This window comes from Mixophyes fleayi, chromosome 3 (assembly GCF_038048845.1).
Source record: "Mixophyes fleayi isolate aMixFle1 chromosome 3, aMixFle1.hap1, whole genome shotgun sequence".
Taxonomy (NCBI): Eukaryota; Metazoa; Chordata; class Amphibia; order Anura; family Limnodynastidae; genus Mixophyes; species Mixophyes fleayi.
The window spans coordinates 195,149,553-195,171,153 of record NC_134404.1 but is presented as its reverse complement, the minus strand read 5'-3'; the positions used below and the strand labels follow the sequence as shown (position 1 = coordinate 195,171,153).

General features: G+C 39.1%; 1 protein-coding gene across 1 annotated transcript in view; it reads right to left on the bottom strand.

The window, feature by feature from the left end:
- Positions 1 to 21,601, bottom strand: part of RFX6 (regulatory factor X6) — a 70,499-nt gene that overhangs the window by 5,611 nt on the left and 43,287 nt on the right. Inside the window, exons 12-17 of the mRNA XM_075200645.1 lie at positions 18,376 to 18,520; positions 12,993 to 13,087; positions 11,902 to 12,019; positions 10,271 to 10,393; positions 9,161 to 9,367; positions 2,186 to 2,698 (exon numbers count right to left, since the gene is read on the bottom strand). Of these exons, the coding sequence (XP_075056746.1) occupies positions 2,186 to 2,698; positions 9,161 to 9,367; positions 10,271 to 10,393; positions 11,902 to 12,019; positions 12,993 to 13,087; positions 18,376 to 18,520 (1,201 nt within the window). The remainder of the gene's footprint in view (positions 1 to 2,185; positions 2,699 to 9,160; positions 9,368 to 10,270; positions 10,394 to 11,901; positions 12,020 to 12,992; positions 13,088 to 18,375; positions 18,521 to 21,601) is intronic.

Genomic DNA, 21,601 nt, shown 5'->3' with positions numbered 1-21,601 from the left:
AATATTGCCTTGAATAGAGAAACAGCTCAGAATCAACAATGTGATACCTCCAAGATTTGCAGCTCTTTGAATCAGGACATATAAAGAAGTGCTAGACTGTCCTTTAGCCTCCTCCTCTCAAGACACCCATTCACTACCATGTGCACCAATGGCAGGTGCACATAGTCCACGTTCACAGCTTATCTGAACAGCAGAACAGCAGTAAATTGGACATACCTCCAAACTTTCCTACCCATGGGACAAAGGTCCCCAAGTAAAAGACGGTGGAACAGAGCCCTCAAATATGTACCATTATTTAAGTCCATATTGCAAGTGGGAACTACATTTAGTTTTTGTAAGATGATTGTCCCACTCCTCACTAAGATGGCTACTAGAGTTGTCAAACCACCCCATTAATAAGGTAAACATATTATTTACAAAAGGTTCTGTGACCAACTGATCAGAACCAAATCAGATGAGGACTTTAAGATCAGCCACTGAATCTGTGTAATTTATGTCCTCTTTTTAAAGGATGAGTTGGCAACCAGGATGATAGAGAAAATGTTGTAACTTTTCATTGTGTCATCACCAGATTTTTCCTTTCCTGGAATGAGAACTAAATAGTTGAGATGAGACCTAGATAAGGCTCATTCATGCTTGTCAGGACTGGTGGATTCTGAGTGGGTGGAGTCTAGGGGTATTAGGCATAATGTTTTTTTTTAATCTGTCAAAATGCTGTTACAGACAAAACTTTTTTCTTATATTACATGTCTTTTCCTGTTGAATATAGTTTCTCTTAGACAATTAGACAATTCAAATGCTACCCATGTTTGACAAAAGAGCAGTAGGACCAGGTTAGCAGACTAAAGATAGGTATGTCAGTGGAATTGTCACAGAATTTGACAGAGATGGCCACTAACCAGTATTAGCGCAACTACACAGGGAGGCGTGGAGTCTAATGTACCCCCAGTATTCACCAGGGACCCCCGCAAGGGAGTTTGGGCTCAGCTGCAGAGGGTACGCAGGTTGCGGTTCTCCAAGACAGTCACCAGTGTAGCGACAGTAGTAGAGACGCGTAGTCAAACGGTCCAGGGCAGAGCCAGTCGAGCAGAGCGGTACACAGGGAGGATTCAGAGAGTTGTCCGGTCAAGTCAATAATCGAACCAACCGAGCAACAAGGTACCAAATCGTAACACAGGGTAGTAGTAAAGAGTCAGAATCGAAGTATGTAGGATCAGAAGTAACAGGAGACACTGGAGCTGGCAGTGAGCCAACACCCTAATGGTGCCAGAGGATCCTATATAAACAATAAGGTGCACCCTGATTAGGTGAATAAGATTCAGCGGTCCGCGTGTCAGGTTAGGAGGGAAAGCATCCCACGAGTCCGCTGGGCATGCACATGCACAGCCTGCATGTGAAAACAAACGCGTGTCCCGTTGCTAGGCTGTTGGGAAGACACAGGCACCTGTGTCCTGCGCTTAGTGCCAGTGCGGAGACGGCACCTGACAGAAATGTTATGGCGCCAATATTGTGTGACTATATCTGAGGTAATTTCTAAAGTGGGGTAAAATATAATTTAATATTTTAGTAGTTAGATTACTGCCATATTTACAAAAAAATGTTTTGTATGCTTATTTTGTATATCGTCAAAATGTAATTTATATTGTCCTTACTTTTAAAAGATTGGTGTTAAAATGTAGGTAATGAAATTGTCATTAAGGGTACCAGCACTATGTTTTTTCAGCCTGGGCTGATGTCACTGTAGTAGAGAAACCTGCAGCGGAGGGTCCCCCTGCTGTGAAGCCAAACCAACTACAGGCTAGCCAGCCTGGATTCCCTAGGGAGATCGGACTTGCAAAAATTGCAGGCCCTCCTCTACTTATAACCAGCTCCATGCTGAAAAGCACAAAGGCTCTTCCCAAACTCCTGGTGGCGTGGGTGTGGGGTAATCTTGCATGCCGAGGCTTCCCTTAAGTGTTTGGACATACTGTAGTACTACAAGCACCAGTCTGCCCATGGCTGCCTGGGCATGCTTGCACTTGGAAATATTAATATTTGCCTTAATCATTTGGAAATAGTTGTTTTCACATGATTTAAGATTTAATAAATGCTAAATATAAAGAAAGTTTATAAAAGGCTACAATATTGAAGATTATTAGAAAATACAATAGTAAACAAATAATTTTATAGAAATTCTGAACAATACCGTTGGACGTGTTTGAAGAATAAGCACCGCCTTGACAGTTTCCAGGGACAGAACCATTTAAAAAATTAAATCCACTGGTATTAAAGAACTGCATGTTCTGTATGTCTTGTGTATTTGGTGAGGATCCATAGTTTGAAGAAGGACGAGTGCTAAAAGGAGTCACTGCACAGCTGTTGGTGAAATAATCTCTTGAAACTTGTGGCTCATTTAGCTGTGGGTATCGACTCTGATCCAACCTATTGTGAAAGGGCCCTGTAGGAGACTGAACATGTGCTCTGAACATTGCTTGATAGTTTGACCCAGTTCCAAAATAGTTCTGGTTTGGTTGAGGTATATTCTGGTAGGGTGGTTCAGAAAATGAGGAAACTTGAGAATGGGTAGATATTCCCGAACCTACACTAGAGGGCCTTAAAGCCATTGGTCCTTGATTTATAACACTTCCCCGGTTCAATATGGCTGGCGACATAGGTGGAGTCATCAGATGGGCTGTGCTTTGGGAAACCTCCATGTGATCTAAAAATGCAAACGTTACATGAAATTATTTTTTAGTGGCACCATAAATGACCTATGACAGGACAGCTATAACAAAATATTTTATAAATACATTATAAATGTGTTGCAGGTTTGTTTTATAGGTTAATAAAAGTTAACTGAGGAGATAATGGACAATGTTAATTCTCTTATGGTCACAAATATTGGTTTGTCTTTAAAACCAGACTATATAATGCTGTAGCTGTGGATTTCATTAATGTCTATCTAGCAATTTAAATTTTTTAAAAATCTCTTTAGTTTCACACTTTGTACAACAGACAACATTGTAGAACAAGTACAATGAAAAAAAATAATATAACATAAGTACTGGTTCAACATTATATCCTATCCATGGGGTTTAGATATAACAGAGTGTTTTTTTCTAATAATTGTGTAGAGGGGGAAAGATGAAGAGAAGGAAAGGAAAAAGGTACATAAGGGGGGGCAGAAGAACTACAAATTCTTATTTACACACTGCCCGGAATGGGGGAACCATGTAATCTGTACCATTGGGTCCATGTGACGTGAAATTTGGGGAGGGTGTCAATAAGGAGGACTGTGATATATTCCATGGATGAGATATGCCGCAATCTATTTATTAACTCTGGCTTAGTGGGGGGAAGTGTCTTTTTACAAGTTTGGCTATCAATAGTTTACAGGCTTGACTAACCTGATGTATCAGACGGTCTGCTTGAGCAAGAAAATTGTGGGGCCTCTGGGGATATGAATTAATGTGAGTTGGCAGACGAGAGTTAGTACGGTGTTCCACAGTGGTTGAATAATGGGACAATGCCACCAGATGTGTAAGTGAGTGCCCTGTCTGACGCAGCCTCGCCAACACCTGTCTGATTTTGTTGGGAAAATGCAGTGAAGTTTAGTTGGGACTCGGTACCATCTCGAATATACCTTATAATCCATTTCCCTTACACTCACATTGATGGATGCCTTGTCCACTCGTTTCCGAATTGCTGACCATCCCTCGCTGTCCAGGGTCAGTCCAAGATCCCCCTCCCATGCCTCTTCGTGGGGATCCATTAGGGGTAAGTTTAGCTTGAAGAGGAAGCGGTATAACATTGATATGTTTCCTCTATGCCCCACTGAATAAATATAGTTACGCTCAAAGGTTAGCAATTGTCGGAGTTTTTTAGTATGTGTTTGCAAATGGATAAACTACGGATCTGTAGGTAGGAGAAATGCAGAGATATTGGAAGGCCATGTCTCGCCGATAGTTCTGCGAAGGTGGGCGGGTTAAAAGTTCCCATTATGGTGGAGAAACTATCTTTTTTTCTCCATTTCCAGGGTGTAATCATGGAATCTAATTTATCTGTAGGGAACTTGGGGTGTCTCCATATTGGGGTCAGTGGAGAGGGATATGGGGACAATTTAAATAGAGTGTTCACAGAACCCCAAATCAAGAGAGTAAATCAGATCTTGAGATTTTTGGTATTGATATGGTGAAAGAGATTGATAACCCTACAGGTGTTGTCAGATGCTTGTCTATTTGGGATAAACCCCACCTGATCAGGGTCAATCAACCAGGGTAGGACCCCATTGAGTTTATTAGCGAGGACTTTTGCGTATAACTTAAGGTTAGTGTTTAATAATGAGATCGGCCTATAGTTGGAGCACATTGTGTGATCTTTGTCGGGCTTGGGTATAACAATGATTCTTGAGGAGGCAGATTGAAGAGCTGCATCAACTTTGGTAGAAGGACAGGAGCAAAGGTTTTATAGTAGCTCATTGCGTATCCATCGGGACCCGGTGCTTTGGAGGGTTTTTTGGAACTGACGGCAAACTTTATCTCCTCCTCCGAAATGTCATCACACAGGGCCGAGGCTTTGGCCAGACTAAGTTGAGAGAGGTTACACGAGTTTAGGTAGGCTTTAGTATCAGCATTCTTTGAATGAGCAATCCCAGAGAGGGGCAAGTCATATTGTTTGCTATAAAAGTCACAGAACGTTTAGTTAATGCCCCTGGGATCGTAGGTCGAAGAGCCGCCTTTAGACCGGAGCGCCAGGATAGACTGTGTGGCCCTTTTTGATTTTAGTTTGTTAGCCAATAGAGTGTCAGATTTATTGCTCTTCTCATAGGATCTTTGTTCTAACCAGCGGAGGGCTCTTGCCTTTTTTTCTGCCTGTTGGTTGTGTAATTCTCCCCGCAGTTAAGACAGCTGTCCAACAACCTGGCTAGATAGAGTGCGCTTGTGAATCTGTTCCAACACCTGGATTTGGGACAAGAGGGAATCGATTTATTCTTATTGCTGTTTTTTCGGTGTGAGGCATATTTAATGATTTCTCCTCTAACTACTGCCTTGTGTACCTCCAAATTGTGAAACATTGAACTTCAGATCATGAGTTAAGATCAAAATAATCTTTAATTTTGTTTGTGACCATTTTCTTAAACTGGGGGATCTTGAGCAAGGTCTCGTGTACACGCCATGATGATCTATTTACGGGAGAAACATTAAGATCTAAAAGAAGTTCAATGGCCGAATGATCTGATCGATGTTTGGCAAGAACCGAGGCAGAGACCAGAGAAGGAACAAGGGAGGCACAGCAAAGAAACATATCAATCCTGGCGTAGGAATCATCAGGATGGGAGTAGAATGAGTTGTCCCTGGCCGTTGGATACAACACCCACCAAGAATCGAGCAGACCTGCCTCGGCCATATGCCGGTAAAGTAATTTAGAGCCCGGGACTCGGATTCCCGGGATAGGTATTCCCAAATGGTCCAAAGAGAGTAAAAGAACTGTATTGAAATCACTCCCTAATAGAACCTTACCAGAGTGGTTAAAAGAGAGGGCATGTAAGAAAGATTGAAAAAAGACTGAGTGGCCTGTGGTAGCGGTGTATACATTTGCAATCGTAATATCATGTAAGCTGATTTTGCTTAGGAGGATAAAGGAGCGTCCCTCAGTATCACTTATAACCTTAGAGACCACAAGAGGGACAGAGTTATGCACCATTATAGCGACACCGTTACGTTTAGAGGCATGATTGGCATAGTAAACCAAGGGGAAGCTCTTGGAAGCCAGCGAGGGACGGTCAGCTCTCTTCAAGTAGCTATTTAATTATAGAACATGTAAAATAAACATTTTAGATCAATCTCAATTACTCATGCTGTTTATAAAGCATTTTAGAAGCATACAATTAACTTGCAATTGTATGGTACTAAATGTTAATTCTTGATAAACCATTATGTGGGAAATTTACACTTTAATTATTTAGCTATTGGGGCAATACAAGTTATTTATTTAACAAAATGTGACACCACTCTTGTGACACATTCTAGCATTATATTTTAACTGTATTACCCAGGTACCCATCAGTCAGGTATACCAGGAGGTGCTCAATGCTAGTCAGCATTGGGCTAGTACTCTCAAGGTGTGGGGATCACTTTTTTAGGGGCCCCCCAGAGGACCATACCTTATGCTGAGCAGGCTGTCCTCTTATGCAATGGAAGGGGTAAAACTGTAGATTGGTAAATCTCCCCCTATCTATATTAGTTCTTGATAACCCAAAAGTCCCTTAAACACATACTTGCCTACTCTCCCGGACTCCCGGAAGAGTAGGCAAACCTCCCAGATCCTAAGTGGGGCTTAATGACACTATTAAGCCCCACCACCGATATTAAATGACGTGAATTTCGTCATTTTATAGTGGAGGCGGAGCTATGGATGCAAAGACATCACCACGGGGGCAGAGTCAGAAAGTTGGCAAGTGTGCTAAAGTCACTAAGCACTGATTATTCTAACATGTGAATGAGCTGTGTTTAATATTCACAAAACAAAAATTAAAACATAATTAATCAATCTTCAAAAGCTTATCATGACTGACAACATGTACAGAGTGATCACGGGGAAATATTGTTTTCTCTATGCTTATTCTACAATCTGCAGGAAGCAGTTTAACTTATTTTTTTAAGGCAAAGTATAGCCACTTATTACAATAACTTTAACAAACTTCTAATTTAATAAGATACCACAAATACTACATTTGGTGTATATAACAAGCATTATAATGGGCCTCATGTAGAAAATCAGAGGTACAAAATGCGTGGGGTCCCCCTGAATTTCCTATTATCAGCACTAGGCTTTTCCAGCCTGGCCTGGTGGCAGCATAGCCGGGAAACCCACAGCGTGGAGTCCCCCTGCTATAATGCCAAACCATTCCTAGGCTGGTCAGCAAGGGGCTGGATTCCTTAGGGAGATCAGGTCCCACCCCTAAGTTTAACCAGCCCATGCTGATAGCACTTAATCCCTGAGTTCAGGCCATAGGAAATCACTATGTTATATATATATATATGACTGTACTGACACTTAGAGCTCATTTTCGACTGGAGCTCTTAACAGCTAGTAATGCATCCCTAGACACTCCAGTTGATTAAAAATCGATTTTTGAAAAGTTAGACAGTTTGGGGAAATTTGAATAGGCAAAGCATTTTTATAGGAACTGAAATCCAATTGAAATACATTAGCCATAGAAATTAATTGTAAAAGCTCAGCCAATCACAAGCAAGATTTTCATGCTAGCCACTTGTAATTGGCCAGGTACTGACCTCTAGTCTGATTGAAAACAATGGCACTAGTGGCAAGCAGTGTAGTACTGTTTTGGAACTGTTCATGCTAGTGCTTGTAGTTTCACAAGCCATGGCTTACTGCGATGTGAAGTTCTACAATAGCGTTTCAGCGTTTTGACCAATGTAATGAGAACACAAAAACAAACAAAATAGATGTGTAATAAAGCCAGAAATGCCCACTCATTCTCATGATTAATATAAGCCATGAATAAAACAAAAACGACCAATATTTTGAAACAAAGAAGAAATAATGTAAAGTTTAAATGAATAAAGGGGTACAGAATCACGTTACTGCAATTTTATGGTTTGCAAATTGCCTTTAGTAATTCTGGCCTGGGGAGAAGTTACCAGGCTGCTGTAATTGCCCCCACCCTTCCTGCATTTAACATTGTAAAATAATAGACAGGACACATTCTACCTGTTAGGCTAACGGCTACTTGATAAGCTTTTAAAACCAAGCTAATAAAGGTCTTCACCTATAGAAGCTGCCTTACCCGTAGAACTGAACTACACACTCTAGTGTAGTAAAAGCTCATCAGGATAACCGTAGCGCAGGATGGAGGATAACCGGTATATAGAGGGCAGGTACCAAAGACAGTCCAATGGTGGCGGTCTGTAGTGAGTTGGATAATCAGGAAGTAGGGCAGAGGTCAGGGACAATTAGCGTTCAAGCAGGGTCAAAGTCAAAGCCAAAGGTCACAACAAGAATCAGGTCAAATGCATGGTATCCACAGGATAGAACAGGACAGAGCTGGTCATCAGCACACAGACGCTATAACTGGCAGGGAGGCTAAGCTCTCCATGCCTTAAATAGTAATACTAACCAATCAGGAACCATTGCTTTAGTGAATAGTAATTAGCTCCAGGAGGTGATTAATTAATTTACCACTAATGTGCATGCCCCCAGCTGCCCTCAGTTCCCGAGACACACATATTGAATAAAAAAAGAAAAGTAAATAAATCAGGCTGTCCTGCAAATAGGAGCAAATGAAACAGATTTTCTTCATGTTTTCCAATAATCAATAATTTCGTTCCAGAGGGGGGATTCAGCGCATCTGTAATTACCCCTCTGCTTGTCTATGCCTGCAGGAAAAGCCTCTGAAGACTCATCTCCCTTCAGACTCTACTAGAGAATGTATCCATCCAACTAAGAAGTTAGGCTATGCTCTTTATTTGCAAAATTGACTCTTTGGGGTATGTTTACTAAGTTTCAGATTTGAAAAAGTGGAGGTCTTGCACAAAGCAGCCAATCACATTCTAGTTATCATTTATTTAGTGCATTCTATAAAATGACAGCTAGAATTTGATTGGTTGCTATAGGCAACATCTCCACTTTTTCAAACCTGCATTTTACTAAATATACCCCTTTGGGAAGGGAAGGTGGATACAAATGTGTTCATTTCTATTAATGTGTAAGATGCTGGCAGTTGGAGCTGTATAACACATTGCTGTGTCAGTAAGATGTGATGGGTTGGTGGCTATTAGCTACAACACTGGCCTTCAATTTCTTGAGGACTTCTAAGTGCCTTATAAGTTACATAAAGTGTTACAGTATGATTTCCCCATATCCCACATGAAGTGGTTTTACCAGGATAGTCAGCAAAATGTTTACTGCAAAAGTTCATTTTCACAAAATTTAGACTTTTGAAAGAGCCAAAATGAACAGAGTAAGCATGGATCAGTTCTTATAAAACAAGTGTAAGTGGTGTGTTTATGATATGAGCAAACTTAAGATAATTAGAATGTCCTGTTTTTCCATTTTCAAAATTATATTATCTGCATGGATCGATATATTTTACATTACTATGCTGTGATATGCATTTTCATTCATCACTGTAGTAGCGGCATTTTACCATACAAATTACCTGTTAGTGAGATATTTTCATTTTCTTCATTAAAGGAGTGTAAACCACGAACAAGACCGGCATGCTGGTCTGGTGACAGATTTGGGTAATTCTGTTCTTGAAGACATTCATTTTTAACTGCAGGATCGTTTGGAAGCCCCCCAGATTTGTTTCGGCTAGCAAGGAAGCAAGAGCTTGGTGATGCAGTAAATGTTGCTTTGCTTGCATCTGGAAAGATAACAATAAGGCCTATCTGTAAAACAAACATCATCTTGTATTTCTAACCATAACCTGCCAAAATAATATCGCTATATACAAGTGATGGGCAAAAGGCAGTCACCTTTTGCCCATCATCTTCAGCTCCCCCTGCTCTATCCTTCTTTATGACCTGTTGGGCCATATCTCACTTTACACTCCTTTGGCTCCAGCTCTTATTGTCTGCTTTATGCACCACTAAACATGACTGCAGCTTTTATTGAATGCTGAGGCAACAAGTGAAGCTTGACAGGTCACAGCACAGAGAATTAGACTGAACTCCATCATATTCTTTGCCCGGAGCTGACAAATTCTACAACATTTGACCCTCTCTGCATCATGTGACCTCCTCCGCACAACGCAAAGAGGTCACTCAGTGCTAACAGCACATCTGACATCATCAGAGGATGTATCCCTCCTTTCTGTGCGGGAAAGACTTCTGTGATTTAAACAGGACCTTCATTTAGACTGTTGCCCTGTTGTGCACCAGTATGCTGCAAAGTTGTTATCTATTTTTGGATCCACTTACACATGTGAACAAATATAATGGGGCACATTGAAAAAAGCAAGTGTAACAGGTTGACGGATGGAAAACAGAATTGTATTATAACTGTTCTAGCCTTACATCTAACAATCTAAAGCTATACATTTTCTCAACTCGAGCATGGCTGTGTGACATTAAAAATTTAAAATGCCATTCTGTTTCATGATTGTATGGAGAAATATTTATTAAGACTACATAAATTATATAAACAATCATGCTCTGTTAAATTAGTACAGTACATATGAGTATAGGTATTTTTGTTTCTATTATGATTTCATATTGTTATTGCTGTTAACAGTTATAAAGTTTGAAAAATATCTGCGGCAACTTACCTGCATTCTTCATGTACTTATCCAATAAATTTTGGAGCTCTTGTTCCTTATCATTGTTAAACTGTGTCTCCACAGCAAGTAATATATATTCATCAAGCAGCATTCTTATTAAATGGAATGAACCTAAGGACAAATAGAAGGTAGAAAGCAATAGTGTTATTATCTACATGACCATCTCACCACACTACAAGGAGCAAGTGAAGGCAAAAAAAAATCAGTGATTGCTGTACTTTGAATGACCTACCAATATCAACAAAGAATAGTTTCTGGAACCTTACTCTAATCTTTAGTTGAATGAGACACATAGTTCAATTTATTTACTATTTGATGGCACACACATTAGATCAAAGGACATACTGATGAAAGTAAGATGTCCTATTCTAAAGCAAATAAGACTTGATTTACAATAAGCTTTACTGATCTATTTCTATTTACTTTTCTTTTGTGCAAATATAACGGAACACAAACTTTCCAGAGTCAACTAGCAGACTACACATTTAGGAAAAATTTAACACCTTACTTATTTAATCCTAGACAATAACTGCGTAAAACAATAATGGGTCATTTTGCCTCTGTGCATTTTTATATAGAAAATGTGTTATTATTAAACAGAGTATATATATATATATATATATATATATATATATATGTATATATATATATATATATATATATATATATATATATATATATATATAATTTTATATGATACATACCTACTAGGTAAGGCATAACTATAGCCATGACATTCTGTGTTACTATAGGGTCAGTTAGTTTAGCAAGCCCTTAACCTGTAGGAAAACATTGAGTACCCCCTCTAATGGCTGCATATTATTTGTGAGGGGGTATCAATCAGAATCGATAGCCAGTATGGGTAGAGGATACATATAATTAAATCAGTTCTTTCAGATTGTTAAAAATGTCATGAGTGCATTGCAATTTGGTCTAAACTTGGGTGGGGAGCAAATCTGTCTTACGTCAGTATGGCATTGAATTGGGAAGCTGTTTGAAAAACAATGTTATTGACCCAGACATTTCAAGTTACAGCAAAGCTCTTTTATGTAAGTAATATGGATATCAGAAGTCAGTGAGGAGGGAAGTAACTATAAAAAGGCAATTGTGGTGGGCAGTTTATGTGATATATAGTCTGTGCAATGTGTATGATTATATATGTGACTCACAAAAGTGATGCTTTCTACAGGACTTTATGCATATATTAATTATTTTTTTATGTTATAAATAAATTAATAATTTCAAGAAGCATTTCAATGCAGGTAAACCACATATTTCTTCATTCCTTTTAAAAAAGGTAGCACATGATGAAGTAGACAGACCAGACAGTCCAAGCACAGCACATTAAGAGATTTATGGAAGCGCGCACATAAGAAAAAGGTACTCTACTGCATTCCAAACAGTCAAAGCCTGATCATATTTCACATGTCACAATTATACCCTTCTACTCAGGTGTTAATACCTCCTGGCATATAATCTAATATTGTACTGCGCAGAAGATTAGACTGACTTACTGTAAAACTTCCAAACACCTAAATGTGTTTTTGTTTCCGTCTTTATGAAATTATATTTACACTATACTTAAAGACATTAGAACATTTATTATTAAGCTCCAATACCAAAACTAGATGCGTTGTTCAGTGTTAAAGTGTGCATAACTCGGGCTCCAAAAAAACTCCACTTCAAAAGAAAATCCTGAGCTCTCTTCTTCAGTGATTTTCCATTTTGCTTGCTGGTCTAGAAATAGAAGAATAATAATAAATCAATATTAGTTCTTGCTACAAAGCCTAGTACATCTTCATTGGAACAGATTGTTACATTATTAATCAGTGATGTCAGTGAGTCAGATGCATATGGTGAATGGAAAATAGAGGTGACTGTACTTATTCTGACAAATAGGCTCACCAGTTGGTGTTAATGCTGAAATATTGGTGCCTGGATTAGTTCTTATTACAGGGCAGGAGCAAATAGCTTTACAAATACTCTTATTACTTTCACAACTATTTGCTAATGTTTATCTTACAATGTTGAGTTGTTTAAAGAAGCATTTCAATTAAAATACAAACTGGTTTATATAAAAATACAACAAACAACATTCATAAAAACATATAGATATGTATATATATATATATATATATATATATATATATATATATAAAATGTAATTTGAGATGTTTCACTTTGTATTAACATTTGCTATGCACAGTAGCTGAGTACAAGGGTCCTTTAATGGGATTACTGACAGGGAGTACTCTGTATATAGGAAAATATCTCTGAAACCATGACCACAACTCTATCTAACTTTGTTTGGGATATTTAACATTGGAACAGTAGGTAACTGTTGCTATGCTTGATAGATGGGAATTATTGGCTAGTTTTTACTGATTATTACTTGAAGTTTACTGTGTTGGTATTCCCTTATTATCACTGTAGATTAGGGCCACCACTTCTTAAAAAGTGGTTGTCAACTTTTACATAACTCCATCTATTTTTTTTTCTTATGGAAAACCCATAGAATGACACAATGACATTGAATGTCATAATGATGATGACATGTTAAAATCACAAAGCCCCAAGTGGTATGTTTAAATGATTACATTCCAAATTATTTTATTAAATAAATGTATATAGTATGTGCAGTTCCAACCGTTGGCTCCACCACACAAGATAGAATTTACAAGTTTCTTATTCACAAAAAAAAGTAATTCACCTTGATAACTCTTTGCTCTACAACATTATCCAACCACTCAATAAAGGACTCCACTGTTGCATTTTTCTTTAAGAGATCTTTTAGCTCTTGAAACACTGCAATAAAATGAATGAAAGGAAATGTGTGTTACATTGTATTCTCTGTACTAAGATGCTCATTTAGAGTTGGACACAAAGGGTCTGATTCATTAAGGCACGTAAAACGAACGTATAGTGCGTTTTTTTAAAAACGCACAAAAATCAGGTATACACACATCTGAACTTTAACCCTGAACCGTGACCTCTGTCCTTGCCTGCAGATGGTAGGTTTAAAGCACTATGGGGGACAGAGATGGATGATCTCCCCTCCTCTTTCAAATCCCTAGTCTCTTCTTACCTCGCTCTTACTGTCGTATATCTTACTAAAAAGCAACCACTGTACACATTATAGAGGAGCAAGACAAACTGGCTGTTTAACATCACAGAGGCAAAGAAAGTAAGTAAATCAAAGTTAGATGCAGTATTAGAACCAAACTGTCTCCAGCTCACCGACATCCAGCTCTGAGCCGTCAGTCGTGTAAAATATTACATACTGAACGGGGCAAAATGACATTACAGCGAGTAACTGTGAAGTTACAAAGAAGGTAATATATCACTTATTGGGAAAATATACCAAGCAGTAATTAAGGTTTGTGTTATAAAGCACCATGCATGTGCTAAAAAGTCAAATCATTTTAAAACAGACTTACGGTTACATTATCCTTTCCATCATGCTAGTTCACACAATTCTGCTTTTAAATAAAGTTTACCTAGCATTTCTCCCTACTGTACATGTCGCAGTGCTACTCACCCTACTTCCTTGTGAACTTCCTTTTCACCTCGGGATAAAGTGTGCGGGACCCTAACAACAGGAAGCCAGGTGCCGGAAACCCACTTATAGCATGAGAAGGGCACACAGACTGAGGAGAGAGGGAGAACGAAACAAAGGAGAAAGAGAGAGATATTCTTCATCCCCTAAGTTCCGCAGTGGAACGCATATGCGTTCCAAATGCCAAACTTCCTGTTAGTGGAATGCACATGCGTTCCACTGCGGAATTTAAGGGCTGAAGGTAGAGGCAGGTAGCGGGCGGCTGCTGCGCCCCCTTGGCCTTGCGCCCTGGGCGACGGCACCGCCCGCACCACCCTCGTTACGGCTCTGCCCACCATAGTGGCACTGTCCTATACAGCAGCCGTGGCGCTGTCAAAGAAGCGTCCGTGGCGGTGCTGTATCGCACCGCCGCAGACACTTCTTTGACAGCGCCGCGGGCGCATGTGCAGCAGCTCTCTCGCGGGTTTTTTTTTTTGGGTTGGGGGGGGAACCCCCCTGACAATCTTGCGTGTGCCCCTGATGTCTAATACGTATGTGGAATACCCCAAAAAAATGCTCACAAAAAAGGTATTCAATTATTGGTACTTGTTCAATGTTCAAAATGATAAAACCCCTCACTAGGGATACACTGAATGCCCCTTGGTCCCAGGAAGAAATTCGGCAGGTCAATAAACAGCTAACCAAAGATAAGGCACCTGGCCCGTACGGATACATAAATTAATTTTTTATATCCTTTCAAGAGGAATTGATACCCATACTAGAACAACTTTATAATGCTGACACAGAGTTAGGAAGCTTTTCACCTGAAATGTTGGAATCCCACATTGTAGTGATTCCAAAGCCCGGGAAAGACCCTACAGACTGTAAAAATTGTCGGCCTATAGCTTTATTAAATACTGGCATTAAAATCTTTGTGAAACTTATCGCTAGTAGGCTCTCCTCAGTTATCCCCAAATTGATCCATCTGGATCAAGTGGGCTTTGTTGTGGGCAGGCAGGCCTCACCCGAGGCGGATATTTCATCTCATAGAACAGATTCATAAAACTAAAGACACTATGCTCTTGCTCTCATTAGACGCTGAAAAGGAAATTGACAGACTCTATTGGCCATATATGGCAAAGGTTCTTGAACGGTTTGGGTTTGCATGAGACATTTTGAAAGCTATATTGGCATTGTATTCCAAACCTGTTCAGTGATGGGTTTCTTTCATGTAACTTTAGTATCTCCAATGGTACCTGTCAAGGGTGCCCTTTATCTCTCCTCATATACCTCCGGTAATAGAACCGCTGGCCACATGGGTGAGGATTGAGCGGAAATGTGGGGGGGGCCGCACAAACTATGTTTATTCACTGACAACATCATGATTTTGTAACTGATCAAGAGACCTCACTGCCAGCTGCCATAGTATATTGTCTCTATTTAGTGGATCCTCTCTATATAAACGTAATACTTCTAAGACAGAGGTACTTCCAATTAATATTTCTCCAGAAAGACTCCAGGGGCTGAAAGACAAATTTAAATTATACATGGAAATCTACTGAACTCTTGTATCTGGGTATCCAGATAACTCCGCATTTAGACACAGTAATAGATAAAAACTTTTTTCTACTTCAACATCAACTTGTGAAATTGACAAATACATGGATGTGCTTTGAGGTCCCATGGTTAGGTTTCAGCGTTTAAGATGACACTCCTCCCGAAGCTGATGTCCTTTTTCCGCATACTGCCGTTCCGCCTTCCTGTTCGTCTGATGCGTGTAGCCACCATGAAGTCATATATATGGAAAGCTAAGCCCAAATGCATGGCATTGCAGCGCATTACTCGAGGGAAACTACAGAGTGGATTGGCCCTTCCCGATTTGAGAAAGCTATCCTAGCTGAGGTATTTGTCTCTTCCAAAGGGGAGGAAGCCGTGGGTAGATCAAGCATAATTACCTGGTATAATACATTGTGAACACAAACAGACCCACCTAAGTCTAAAATGCAACTCCAGTAGCAGGCAGATCTCCACTTGGATTTGTCAGGAGAGGACTGGGAGCGTATCTTTAAGAACTCTTTCAAAATGTCTAAATGTCTTAACCACACGAAAATGCTGGTGAAACTCATAAATAGAATGAATGCTACCCCTGTAAAACTGCATAAGATGTGGCCTTCTACCTCTGTGACTTTACTCAAGGTGATCTTTCATCACCCGGTCCATTCATCCCCTGAATTGGCCCTTCTACACCATTACCCAGTCTCCATCCCACAATGGAACAGATATGTGATGGGCCAGGACCTTATAGCAACTAGAGCTGCTATTGCACAGGCATAGCAGCAACATCTCCCGCATCCAATGTCAACGATTATCTCCAAAAAAAACTTTAGTTTCGAAATGAAAACCTTGGGAATGCCTTACTCCACGGCAGCTACCTCTCCTCTAGTGAAATGGTGTACTTGGCACATTTACATGACTGAGGGGGAGGGAGCACAAATACGAGCCTCACAGCAGAGAACTAACGATATCCCCTCAAGCCCATATACATCAGTCAGTGAAGTGTGTCTTTTTGTTCTGGCACGGCTCTATGCAAGGGATGACCTGGTTGGCGGGTTTATGTGTTTGCTACAGCATACTACAATATGTTAGAAATGTGTGTATTTGTTTAGATTGGTATTTTATGATCTATTGCTGTGTTCCAGACCCTCTATGTACCCCCCTCTCCGGTCCCCCAATTCAATGTCCTACCCTCTCCCCTCTCTTTTTTTTGTACCCCCCCTGTTAAAATCTTAAAAAACCTAATAAAAATTTCTCTAAGTCCAAAAAAATAATGATAAAACATACATTTTTTTAAAAAATAAATAGTTTTTTTCTCATTTTATTACCCACAAAATAGATTTATTAGGATGCTATTAATGTCTACTGTACATAAAATTAATTTATACAGTTGATTCTCATTGTTCTAGTTTGCATAATGACCATCATCACTAATAATCGGCACTTACATCGGAACTGTATCTGGTTATATGACAGAGAAACACGTACCTTTGAGATGCCTAAAGCTTGAATCGTACATTGCTGCGTGCGCTCAAGCTTGGTACTCCCTGACTGTACATTGACTATGTGCATACGCCTGGTCCCCTCCCCATTCCGCCCCTAAAATTGTAGTAATGGTCCTATGCGCTCAAAGATTAATTGAATGTTGCTGCATTCTCTGGCACATAGTTCATTTCAGGGCATGTGCAGGGAGATTTTATGTAAAATAACAGAGGGAGAAAGAGTTGTGTGGAGGGGATATAGGGTGAGAGGAAGGGTCATGTGTGCACATAGAAAAAGTCAAACTGTACACTAATGTCAGAAGGTTTTTGAATTTAGAAGATTACTGGTAGAGTAATTAATGCATCTCTCATATACATATTAGATTAGGTGCAAACTATGGAATCTGATCTAATGCTGACAATGTAATATCTTCTATTGACATATAGAAATCAAATTGATCAAACCAGTCTGTTAAAGATGGTGACTTTAATTTTGCTGGAATAACAACATTTGTTGCATTATTAAAGGGATTTTTGTATTTAAAGATGGGTTTCTTTGTTATAATTAGAATCCAGGACTCGGGGTCAGCTGGCACACCTTCACCAAATATCTCCTTAAATATATCTAATTTACAAAATGCATGTAGCTTAGGGCAGGCCCCACGAATACGCCAAGGTTCACCTGCTGCTATCTGAGGACTCCAGCACCTATTTGGTAAACTATGGAATTGTTTGCTTAAAACATTGGGGCATTTGTACCATGACATATTATTATTGTTCTGTATTTCTGGGGCCATTATGTTTTGAGAGCAAGTCTGTGTATGTGGGAAAACTGTTGACCACAATGACTGATCAAAAGATCTACTTAGTTCTAAATCTCATACATTTGTTAACGTGGGAAGAGAAGTGAAAAGTTCTGAGTAATTTATAGATAGATGATTGTTTACGGTCTTGGCACATAATACATAGTAGTTCAAACGGAGAAATTGACTTACCAGGATATTATTCTTATTATTTCTCCCTAAGTAACGTTTGTATTAATGTAGTTAATATTGGGTCTAACCACTACTAACCAATCAGAGTTGCTTTCTCCCACACTGACCAACCAGAGTTAAACCGGTTAGTATTGGTTAGCAGCCAACAGACCGAAAAACATTATGTTTTATTTTTTTCCCATTGGATTAAAATCAGGAAAATGAAGAGGATACAACAGGATTTGGGTGAATAATACATTGGTTAAAGGGGATTAAAGGGAGTTTATTTTAATAAAAAAAAAATTCAGGGTGTGTGATTTTTAACAGTTTTTTATGTGGCACTACAGGTGCCAAAGGGTCCCAATGCCAAAGCACATAAAGCACTGAAATGATGTCACAAGCATGCAAAAGCATTTGCTTGCTATAAATGGCTTTATTTATGCAGATTTGTATGGCTTAATCAATTACATTAAATACCAATACATTCATTTGTTTAAAAAAATATATATATCCCCTTTTACAAATAGTATGGACAAGGATTGAACTTACACTCCGTGTAGACATCACTGTCTGAGTCGGCACCAGTACAGCTGCTGAGAAGAGCCTGAGAACCAATACTGTACAAGTCTACTTTCTCAATGTCAGATGTCATAGCGTTTACCACACTCTGATCAAACAGGGCTGGCCGAGCAATCTAAGAAATTAAAATAGAAAAATATTATAGTTGATTATAGTCAATTCACAATTTTGTTTTTCATATTGAGAGGAAAAAAATCTAACAATAGCTTATTTAGGAGGATTTGACATAAGCAAAATACCCATAGTATTGTATTAGTGCAAACAATTTGACTGGAGATTTCAATCCTCTCTGTTTTACATGACAGAGAAAGAGCTAAATAGGTCTGATCAGAAACTCAAATATAGAGATATAGAGGGGCATAAAATAGCGACAAGCAAACTTATTAGCATATTGGAAGAACATATGGAAACATACGGGACAAAATGAGAAACTCATGTGCTAGTCATGAATTATTGCATCTTTCAAATGTCTGGAAGGTTTTTGTCTCTTCTTGGACAAACCAATTTCCCCATTTTTGTGATGTCTCAGGTTTTTTATAAATATGGCTCACTTTTAGCAGCATAAATATGTTTTATTTTATGGGAGGAATTCAATTGGCCGCGTTACTCTCAAAAGTAACGCAGCCTGCGCACTATTACCGTTACTACGGTAATAATGTGCATTATTACCTTTAGTACAGTAATTTTTAGCACTGATTTTTGCTCGCAGCCCTGGGAGCCGCGAGCAGAAATCTGGTTTTAAATTACTGTATGAACTGCAATAGTGCGCAGACTGCGTTAGTTTTGAGAGTAATGCGGCCAATAGAATTCCCTCCTAAGTGTACAATATAGAAAAAATTGGCAACTCGTTCCCACTTTTTCAAGATTATACTCTACTTGTAATTTTATACAATTAGTACATAAACTCCACCCCACTACCACTGTGATATGGGCACTAGGATTTATACAATGTGACAGCCAGTAGGGTAAGTTGAGCCCTACAAAGTGGAATGATCATCAAAACATTGCTTTTGCATCAAATTCTGCATTACACTGCATTAAATGTAGTGAATCCTGAGTGCATTTGTGTGGGCTTGTATACCTTAACTTGGTTTAATCTTCAATTATCTACTAACTGATTCATTTATAATTAGAATGGCATTTGACTATGAGGTAAAGGGGCACATTTATCAATGTCCGGCAAAAGTGAGAAATAGTTATCAATCCTTATCGCATGGATAAAGATTGAACTATTTCTCAAATTTATGAACAACAGATCACAGAAACAGCAGTTCCGAAAAACTGCTGTTTCTGTGATAAAAAAAATCTTACTTACCCCCCTCTTTGGAAGCGCTGTCTCCGGATCTTCTCCTCGTTCTCTTCATTCTTCAATTGCGCATGTGCAGTTCCAAGAACTGGACATGCGCACAAAGATCCCCTCTCTGTCTCTGCAACTATCGTTGCAGAGAGAGCTGTGAGTGACAGGGAGGGATCTTCGGAGCAGAGCTGACAGCATTGGATTTTTTCAATTTTGATAATGTACGCCAGCTTCAGCTGATGTACATTAACATGACAAGTTCCCGAAAAAAAAAAATATTTCGGGACTTGTTAGATTGCGGCCAGAGCAGTCACCATACTTTTGAATGGTGACTGCTCGCAAAAACAATCAGGAGTGCCAAGCAGCAGATATCCACGATATCTGCTGCGATGCACCTTTAATAAATTTGCGGAGGGCACATCAGGACCTGATTTCCACGGTAAGTGGCAGTGCACGATAGTGCACTACCGTAAATTCTTAAATATGCCCCATAGTGTATTGGCTATCAGTTATAATAGTGTAAATCATCATTTATACGTTATGTTTGCAGAGAGACTTCAGCATGTATTAGCTGCTAGTAAGTATTCTGCATTTTTACTAATAACAAAATAACAGTTCTTGGAAGTCATTCTGTTATGGTCTTTTCTTAAGAAAATGAAAGATGTTTTTTGACCTCAATGAGATTATGTTGAAGTGAAACCAAAGACACAAAACTGTAGAGAAGCATACAGCGTACTATTTACTTTTTAATAAAGAACAGAATTTCCCTCTTAACTAACAATTACATTCAGATGTTGCTTACTGAAGGCTGCCATATTTCCGTTAAAAAATCTAACTAATTGACTTGGATCAATAAATAAATTGTCTTGTTAACATCAATGTGTTACAGAATACTTCATAATAAAACTCTCAGTATATGCGGCACTTTATCACCCACATTGTGATAACATACTATGGCCATCCCCAGACATAAAAGATGCAATGCTACAGCTGAGTTAAGTAAGATGATACACTGGGCCTGATTCATGTGCAAACACAACTTGCACGCAAGTTGGATTTTAAAAAAAACCCAGCATAATACTGACTGTATTCAAATCGAACCGATAAGTTTCCATTTGAATCTGGGTGTAAGTGTGCTTTGCCTGCACAGTATTTGACGTACGTAGAGAGGAAGAACACACATCAGAACATATAAACAAAATTATACTAGAAAATTAATGAACAACTCTTAACAGTATATATATATATATATATATATATATATATATATATATGTTACATTAACTATAATTAAATATATATAGATGCTTTTTAAAGCATACTGTAGATACAATGCTTTCTATAGTCTATATTACTTGCATACATATATTCTGGGCTAGCTAGTGGCACGCAAACATATACTTTTTAAAACAAATACTATGCCTCGATAGTCATGACTATTAGTCAGCATAGTACTTACACCTTCCCTGTAGGTGATGCAAATGATGTGGCTGAAACCATGGGTACTTATGAGCCTCAGAACACTGTACATAGCCTACATTAGTTTGCCCCTTTCCTCCAACGTTCTGCTTCTCAAGTCATGGTCAGTAGTAAGCTTTATTTACGTTAGGACATGAGTTGCATTCGATGGCGTAAGGTTCACTTCTGAGTATGCACAGAGCACGGTGGGCAGCATGGTGGCTTAGTGGTTAGCACTTATGTCTCAATGCGCTGGGGTCATGAGTTCAATTCCCAACCATGGCCTTATCTGTGTGGAGCTTGAATGTTCTCCCCGTGTTTGCTTGGGTTTCTCTTCCGGGTGCTCTGGTTTCTTCCCACACTCCAAAAACATACTAGTAGGTTAATTGGCTGCTATCAAAATTGACCCTAGTGTGTGTGTGTGTGTGTGTGTGTGTGTGT